This window comes from Branchiostoma belcheri, unplaced genomic scaffold, assembly GCF_001625305.1.
Source record: "Branchiostoma belcheri isolate BF01 breed outbred unplaced genomic scaffold, Haploidv18h27 scaffold552, whole genome shotgun sequence".
Taxonomy (NCBI): Eukaryota; Metazoa; Chordata; class Leptocardii; order Amphioxiformes; family Branchiostomatidae; genus Branchiostoma; species Branchiostoma belcheri.
Genome location: NW_017804190.1, coordinates 21,549 through 31,196, shown reverse-complemented (window position 1 = coordinate 31,196; position 9,648 = coordinate 21,549). Strand labels below are relative to the sequence as shown.

The following is a 9,648-nucleotide window of genomic DNA, read 5'->3' as shown; positions in this document are numbered from 1 at the left end:
GCGAACTGGGGCGTGCTGGTCTGCTACTTGTGAGAACAATGTCATAAAACAATGTAGGGCATCATTTACATCATGCTCATTATATACAAGGTGCCACGGGACAACAGCAATGTCTTGTAGGAAAACCTGTGGGATGAACTTCTTGTAGGAGCGTTTGACTGTAATGGTAGGCTGTCCTTTTGGAGGTTTAGTTTTCCTAGTTACATGCACTAGGTTATGATCAGTGAACCCAAGTGGACAGGACTTGGCGCTCGTGAATAAGTCAGGTCTGTTTGTGAAAATCAGATCTATTAAAGACGATGTTACAGTGCCATTAATATTTGTACAGATTCTGGTTGGATCCTCTACCAACTGTTTTAAGTTAAGTGATGACAGTTCCATGTTAATTCTTCGTTTTTGTGTGCAAGTTTCACTTAACCAGTCTAAATTAAAGTCTCCTAAGATCATGACTTCCTTGTCACCAGCTGTAGCTGTTTCTAATGACTGGACAATCTTGTCTACATATTCTGTCTTGGCACTAGGAGGCCTATACAGGCAACCTACAAGTATAGGTTGTACATGGGGCAGGTGTATTTCAGCCCATATGATTTCAATGCCATCAGTTTCAAGATCTGTTCGTCTCTTATGAGGGATGTTGCTGTCTATAAACAAGGCTACACCACCCCCTCTATTGTTGCGGTCATTCCGTAATACTGAGTAATCACCTACATGTAGGGCTCCGTCAAGCACACTATTGTCAAGATGAGTTTCTGAAACAGCCAAGACATGGAATTTGTTGTCGTGTAATAACTGAGACAACTCCTGTGTTTTATTACGGAGACTGTTAATGTTAACGTGGCCCACATGTACCCCTTTGCTTGGCAGGCTGACATTGGGACCAGGATTGGTCTGTATGTCGCCTGCCAGTAACAGGGAGAGTGTTGTTAAGAGTAAACATGGATCTGTTGTACCTCTGGTGGCTCTGGTGGCAGGTCTCTTTGACATGTGAGGAGCTGCTTTATTTTTTGGTACCACCAATAAATAGCCACAACCAGCATACAATAGCATTTTTCCGATTTTCGTAGGCAGGATATTAGAATGGTAGAATGCTATGAATGGGATAGTAAGTTCATTCAACTAAGTTACTACACTACACTAAAAAATGACCAGAGAAATTGACTTTGAAAATCCAGTTTTACTACCCTGGAATTGCTTTGGTTGTGAAAACAGTGGAACCCAGGCTTTAGCAGCTTTGGAGGCTATAGATGGATTAATGACTTGGATACCACCCTCGATAGATTTAATCCAAGAAGCTGGGAAAGGGATTAAGCTAGGCTTGCGGTGGATTACAGTTATCCCTGAATGATGATTTAGGCTACTGAACTAAACCTGTCATTATATTATGGTGTGTATGGACACATGTCATATCTCATTCATGTTCTAGACAGTGGGTACAGATACAGGGACACTGTCACTGCTACAGATACTGTCCTGAAGCAGTGTTCTAGCTAGCCAGTGTCTGTCTTTCCATCACTTGACGGAACTTTGCTGCTCGTGACGGACAAACATTTCGTCTAACCCTCATCTTTGACAAGACAAAAAAGCGGCACATTTTTTTTGAGATTTGGAAAAAGTGCCATAAAACTAAGATTAGTCTATCAGACAGGGAATTGCCTACTGTCAACCTGCAAAATTTGCCCCTCAAAATGCAGGAAATAGTGTTTCAGAGAGTCTAGATTTCGAAAAAGCCTAGGATTGTTGCCGCTCCACATGATGTCAATGTCATGTCATGCAAAATTAGCCAAAATTCTTTAGCGTTGTGGAGCGAAAATCTGGGCTAAAGCAAAATTGGGAAGGCAGAAAAAATTTCAGGCTGGCTAGAACACTTTCCTGACGTGTGGGAACGTTTCTTGACAAACTCTGAAGGCGACATCCCTAACGATAACACACATGGCTTGACCATGATCCCCCAGGTGTAAGGTCATGACCCCAGGGGGGCGGGGCTGTCTCCAGGAAGTCTGTTACAACAGCTGGAATCTGGGGAATCTGCAGGCTTCCAGCTGGGGGCACAGCCTACCAATATTCCCAGCAAATGTGAATACTTCCTGTCAAGCATTCCAACAGATTCTCATGGCTAACAGATCATGGCCTTTACTACTCTGACAAGTTGACTTGGCACTTTGGTAGGGTCTGTAACAGTTAAGTCATTGATCAAGACTGCAAGGCCATACCTTGGCATTCAAAACATAATAATTGGGGACAACTAGTGTTATCTTCGAAAAGAACATGATGGATTTATAACTTAATTTATAACTGTTATGCAATATACAAATATGAAAAATGTAATGTTTACAACTGTTTCCTATACAATCTATCTAAATTTTCATATCAATGTTATCATAAAAGTTAAATCGTTTGGACCATAAATTTGGCTAGAGGGAGCAGCGACCTGGCCTCGGGGGAGATAAATTTTTGGCTTGTCAACAAAAACAAACGATTTCGTTCATCAAATCGGACAACAGTGGTTTTCTGCAAAGTCTTGTCATATAATACAAGTAGTCAGACTAGGACCGACACGTACGCACAACTGTGGCGATCTTTGAAACGTTGTATCAATCCCTCCGTAGATAAGCCGACCTCGCCATGCCTGACCGACACACAAGTCCCGAGCGCGCACGGCTGCCAACTCTGAATGCCCCGCCGCACATTTGAATGAAAATACGACAGCACTAACCTGCTTTTACCACTTTCACTTGTTCCTCCTGGCAGCTGACACCAACTCGGCGACGTGGACGCACAAAGCGAAGGGATTTTTAGTAAGATTCTCCCGATTTTCCGAGGAAATCGCAGATTTGAGACGAGATCTTGCTGCACAGTTGTAGTGAAGACTTCTGCAGCTCGCGTCTCCCTGACCCGTGTGTGGGCTGTTCCCGTCACTCCCCCCGGAAATACGGCAACGTGATATCGCCCGTCATCCCAATCTTCAAGCAGATGTGTGGCACCCACATGTGGCTTGGATCTTTCGCTTGTCTTCTTGAGTTGTATCATGGCCTTTTTGTGGCGTAACTGCGAGTCAAATGGCCGGTTTCTGTCTTCCTGCGAGTCCATCGTACATTAAGAGTTGACTTTCTTATATTATCGTTACTGTGTACTTTGTAACCAGTTACAATATATCTTTATTTCATGTCTTGTATTTATAGTAGATTTCTTTATTTGATTTGTGGGTCTCCACGTTTGTATTTGTGGGTTATCTGATACCAGTCACCACTGCCTTGATAACCTGTGTATTGATCTGTTGTCATTGCCAATAAAGAATGAAAATTTGGTGGGTGTAATACAGTGCTGGTTTTCAAGAAAAGCCTGTACTCTGGATGTAATAACGTTAGATGAACTTCCGTAGATAAACTGCACAGAAAAGTTCAGACTTCCGCATTCGGACTACGTGCGTGAATGTGCCACAAGAGAACACAAGCCAAGGCTAGACAGAAGAACAGAATATAGATTTTCTCGATTTGATGTATTCATTTCTCTACTTGAAATGTACAGTTAGTACATTAGGAAAATAGTTAGTATGTGCATCACATTATTGTTCACGCACCAAAAAATGCTGGTATACTGGAGAAGGGTCTTGAGTTTTAAATTCGTGCTAATAGTGCTCAGGAGCACACCTAGCGGATTACTCCAGTGGTGCAACCTTTGACAGCCACAAAAGTTCGCGGTTCAGCCATGGGCTTGGAAGGGGCGACGGTGACTCTCGACTCAAGTCGCACAAGTGATTCTCAAGATGGACCATACGGAAAACAAATGAAAGTCGCAATCAACTTTTAATGTATTTATTAACAAACATTGTAAGACTTGTAACAAACAAACAAACAAACAAATATGTATCAAACACTGCAAAGAATTTCTCTAAGCCCCTTAGGACACACCTGTACTGGAAGTATACGCGCGTGCGTGCGTGCGTTTGTGTATGTTTTTTTTTTTATTTGCAAATTCAACAAGGACAATACAAGACAAGGTGGTGAGGTACTCTAGCTATAGCTAATTTTAGCCTCACCACCAAACATAGAATACAATTACAATACATAACAAAAAAACAGAGAACAGCAAGTGGGTGGGATGGGTCGTTAAATAGTACAAAGAAATGTTTAGTAGGCTATATAATAAATCAATCGAGTACAAACCGTTTGGTGTCAACAATATAAGTTTGAGTGGTTAGCAAGATATTACAGTTTGTATCATAGTATAAATCAGGTAATCCTCTAAGTAAAACATCACATAACAATTGTTCAGACATATTGAAAACATCAAAGCCTACCACATTCTGAAGATTGCTGAGTAGAGTGACTCTTTGTTGATTATATAAAGGGCAGTGTAAAAGAAAATGTATGACACTCTCACAACGAGACCCGCAGATACAAGCAGCACTAGGGGCTAAATTTCTTAAGAATAAGCTGTGGTTAAGACTACAGGTCCCGATGCGGAGACGCGTGAGTAATGCGCAGGTGTACCTGGGGCCGATGCTAAAATGTCGGTAAAAAGGGGAACGTACTGACTTTACTAAGTACTTCTTATACAATGAAAGATTCAGAGATCGAACAGCTACATCAAGACCATTCCAGTGATGCGTAGCATATGGAATGAAAGACTTTTTATACCTAGTTGTAAGACAAAGCGGTAGCCGTAAATTAGATTTATTACGAAGATCATACGAAGTCGAAAAAGAAACTTCAGGAGAGATCAGGTCCCTGAGATACTGACGGGTATGGCCATGGATTACTTTGTACATCATGATCAGTGAGTGAACATGGCGACGATCAGAGAGTCTCTCCCAGCCTAAATCAACAAGGAGTGAGGAGTAAGAAGACCCTCTAACAGCCCCTGAAACTGTAAGTGCACATTCATATTGGACCCGTTCTAATCGTTGAGAATCATACACAGTGCATCCATGCCACATTATGCCAGCATATTCAAGAAGAGGTCGAATAAAAGATTTAAAAATAAACAATCAAGTACAGTGCGTGGTAATCTAAATTTTCAACTTGTTGAGAGTGGACACTCGTTTGGATACATTAGCAATCATATGTGAAATTTTAGTTTCCCAAGACATGGTGGAGGTAAGTATCATTCCTATATGCTTATGAACTTTAACAGATTTAATAACACAATTATCAAGTATAATGGGGGGATGGTCTGGAGAATTGGATTTCCTAGAAAAACACATCTCTTCAGTCTTTAGCGGATTAAGCTCCATAAGCCAGGTCGAAGACCAGCGTGATATCTTCCTAAGATCAGAATTAAGTCGAACAGCTGAAGAGTTGGGATTATCTACAATGTCCAGTAGGGAGCTATCATCTGCAAATAAATAGGGGCAGGTAACCAAACCATCCACCATGTCATTTATGTAAATAAGAAACAGAAGGGGCCCAAGTACCGAACCCTGAGGTACACCTGCGCTGACATGTTTCCAGTCGGAACAATGACCCTCAATAACAACTCTTTGTTCTCTATCAGAAAGATAACTGTAGAGCCAATTTAAAATTGGACCATCTACCCCGTTTCTTTGAAGTTTAAAAATTAATCCTTTATGCCAGACCTTATCAAAGGCTTTAGAAAAGTCAAGATAAACCGCTCGGACTTCTCTGTTGGAGTCAAGAGCGTTGAAAATTTTGTCGGTAATACAAATAAGCTGGTTAACTGTCGAATCTCCTCTGATAAAGCCCGACTGAAGAGTATACAAAAGGTTTTGAGACATCAGATGATTATACAAATGTTTATAAACAATTTTCTCTAAGATTTTTGACAAACAAGGTAGCAAGGAAACGGGGCGATAGTTTGACACATCATCATGATCTCCTTTTTTATAAATCGGAACCACATTTGCCCGTTTCCAGGCTTCGGGAAAGACACCATGGCAAAGTGATAAATTAAAAACATATGCGATTTTATCAGATATATAAGGACATATTAATTTAAGGAAACGGTTATCAATATTGTCATAGCCACATGCCTTTGATACATCTAAGGAAGAGACATAAAGTTCAATCTCCTCAGGTGTAGTAAAACATTCTGAGAAGCGGACATCAGTAAGAAAATCTAGTCGAGGGAGGCTAGACTTGGAGTCATCTATAGTGGACTGGTCAGAAAAATATTTGTTAAACATAATTGCCTTTTCCCTAGAGTCGGTTACATAGGTATGACCAGACTTTAAGGGTGGAATAGTAGAACACACTTTACTACAGTAAAAGGATTTAACAATGTGCCACCATTTCTTACTGGAACAAGGAGAAGTTGTCAGTGAGTCGACGAGACGGTTGTTATAGGACGACTTAGCAAGAGAAATTTCACGTACTACTTTATTTCTGACATTACGATATAATGACCATAGTGAAGCATTGTTCAACATTTTAGCTCTCCTGTGAATCTTGTCTCGCCGACGCATTAACAGTCTAATCCTGGAAGACATCCAAGGTTTGTCTCTCGGTCTTACAGTAATGTTCTTATGGGGAACACACTTACTTTTAGCTAGGAGGATAAGACCAACCAGCTTGTAACATGCATCATCAACGCTAGAACAATAGTAAATGTCATTCCACTCAGTGTTGGACGAAAAAGTAGCTAATAATTCATGATCAACTTTGGGGTAGTCCCAGATAGTTCGAACATACGGACGTGGGTACTTTAGTGACAAGTTAAATCTAGTAATAATGGGGCAATGGTGGCATCCTGAAAGAGGAGACAAAACAGAGGTGCATTTAACAAGTGATTTCCTATCAGTAAAAAGTAAATCAATTAGAGAGGGGGAGCGTGACAAATCGCATGTCGGCTCGCTAATCACCTGCGTAAGGTTTAACATAGTTGAAGCCTGGTAAAGTTTTAAGCCGACTGGGGTAATAGGATCGAGGGCCCACCAAGAATTATGCTTGGCATTGAAATCACCTGTAATTATAAGAGCGTCATGGTTGGATGACCCAACTGCAAAGACCGAGTCGGTAAATGAGTCAATAAATTCAGTGGCAGTACCGGTATGCAATTTGGTCAGATACATAAATCAGGACGCCTCCACCGTGTCGGTTTCTGTCTCTTCTAATCGGAGCCTGAAAACCCTCAAGGGCAAGGGCCGCTGAGTCAACAGAGTCCCCCAACCACGTTTCGGAGATAGCCACAACATCAAGTTTAAATCTAACTACAAGATCGGACAATTCATCCAATTTCGTACCAGCTACCAGGCTGTTGACATTAATATGCATAAAATTAACATCTTTGCGGAACGAAGGCCCCGGATTGGGATGGATGTCTCCCGCTAGTAATAATACAATGAAAGAGATACAAACTAAGACATATGACAAACTCATACTTAGATTGAGAGCAATCTTAACGCTAAACTTGCAAGTAGTGTATACGCCGACAGAAAACATGCCAATGACTGCCCTGTATTGGTCAGTGTCTATTGGCATAATTTAACGCACCTGCTCAGCAATTTACATATAACCGTTGACCCATATCCATAAATAATTGTGGTAGCCATACCCATTGCTGTGTACATAAATTGACATATAAACACATAACAACAATAAGGATACATATAAAATGAGTAATGTTACGACATTGTAGATGGTGAATGCCAAGAAATAAGGTAGTTCCAGTGCTGCATAATAAGATAACGCCGAGGCACGGGACAAATGGATTCATCGCTCTTACATATTATTTAAATAAGGATTCCAAGACTAGTGGAGTGATTTCAGCCAGTCCCACTTATGACATCTGTCTGTCATGGGAATTAGCGAGATTACATACAGATGAATACTTTACGTTTGCTAGACTGGTGGAGAGACATTCCATATCACATAAGGGGAGATTCAGTAATGACTAAGTAATGCTCTCGCACCTGGAGCACACGTATGAAAAGAATTCTCGCAATAACTAGAGCAGAAAAACAACAGAAGACATCAATAAATAAAAATTCGGATGTGGCGAAAATAAGGTAGGTATCATCCACATATGCTCATAAGAGTAGTGGTCGGTGCTACATGTACAAATAAGTATAGAATAAGTTACTCAGAACTTTTAAATGGATCAAGATCAGAGAAGACGCACAACATTTTCCTCTCACCATTGAGAGACCTAACAAAGATCTTGCCATCGTAGGTCCAAGCTTGGGATAGACGTTTGTCCTTCACGAGTAGCCGAGCCTCTTTGAATAGTTGCAGGTTGCCGGTTGTCAAGTTGTCATTGATGTATATGTTGTCCTTTCTGTTTGTGTATGTGTACATGTGTGTACGATCTAATATCGATAATGATTGTCGTGGTCCCCATCATTTCAACCAGTAAGAAAAAGCGGAAGTAAAAGTGTCAAAAGTCTTCCTAAAAGCTAAGCTTTTTCATGCAGTGATCCTCAATGTCCGCCACTTTCCTGTACGTTTCCGTCACATGTTTAACGACTTGAATGAGCATCTCAGAAGTCTCCTCGTCAGACTTCCCGGCGTTGTTTTCTCGGGAGAAATCCCTTTCCTCGAAGACTTCCTTGCTCCCGAGGACGTCCCCCTTCTCCTGCCAGTTGGCCACGATCATCTTCTGGTAGTTGACGTGGAAGACGAACTTCCGAAAGAGGACGGCCTCCTCAACTCCGTGCTCGAACAGATGTGCGTTGTGACGTATGATTTCCTCAGCCTTCAGATCCAGCGGATGCATGACGTAAAACAGAAACTTGCGCCATCTCGTCAACAGCCGTACCCCTTCATCCGTTGTCTCCGGGTCCCGCCATTTTCTCTCGGCTTCCCGGAGAAATTTCACCAGGTTGTCGTGACCCTGAAGAGCCTCCTTGTAGCTCCTGTGATTGGCCAGCCTGTTGCCGTACAGAGGACCGTACAGCTGGGAGAGTTGGCTGTTGACATACGCCAGGTTGTTCCTGCGAAGCTCCAACTCTTCGCTCTTGCGGGTCTTGTACAACAAGGTTCCGATTCCTACACCTATAGAGATGGCCTGCCAGGGTAGGTCCTTCCAGTGGAACCGCTCCTGTTAAAATATGGTGGTAACGTAATAATGAAACAAATTAAGGTGCCACAGTTAATTAACCAGGGTTATACATGACAATGAAGGAAACAAAAAGTTGTTAGGACCGAGGTACATGTACATGTAGTACGAAAGATACATGTACACCTGTACATGCACATATAGTTTGTCACATTGCACTTTGCTGAGAAACATATGACTCAAACGAATTCTGTTTACTGTGTATCTTCTGTTTTAGCTAATTAACTTCTTGGTTTTTGTAACTCTTATTGACAAAACATGGTGACGGCACACTCAAGTTTTAGACATATATTCAACTTCTTAGTTTCCTTACAGACTTTCCAAAAAGCAGTTTATGCGTAGAATCTATAAGTGCTTTAATATCGAAAGCCTAATAAAACGTTACCAGCTCACCTCATCTTTTGTTGTCTCCGCAGCTGTCGTCATCCCCCGCCGGTGTCCGGACCGCAGGCGGAGTGGAGTTGTAGCCGCCGCCGCTAGTCTCCCGGTCTGCAGCGGTCTCACTTGTCGCCACAGCAAGGCAGCCGTCTGAGCCATGCTTAAACTACTTGTATAGATATAAAAGGGGATAGCTTTAACGTAGTCTCCACCAGACTTCTTTGCAGGCTGAATAAATAGTAGAAAATAGTAGAAATC

General features: G+C 41.7%; 1 protein-coding gene across 1 annotated transcript in view; it reads right to left on the bottom strand.

The window, feature by feature from the left end:
• Positions 1-8,343: 8,343 nt before the first annotated feature.
• Positions 8,344-9,648, bottom strand: part of LOC109481442 — a 2,385-nt gene continuing 1,080 nt past the window's right edge. Inside the window, exons 2-3 of the mRNA XM_019784026.1 lie at positions 9,406-9,556; positions 8,344-8,994 (exon numbers count right to left, since the gene is read on the bottom strand). Coding sequence (XP_019639585.1) covers positions 8,344-8,994; positions 9,406-9,549 — 795 coding nt within the window. The 5' untranslated portion in view covers positions 9,550-9,556. The remainder of the gene's footprint in view (positions 8,995-9,405; positions 9,557-9,648) is intronic.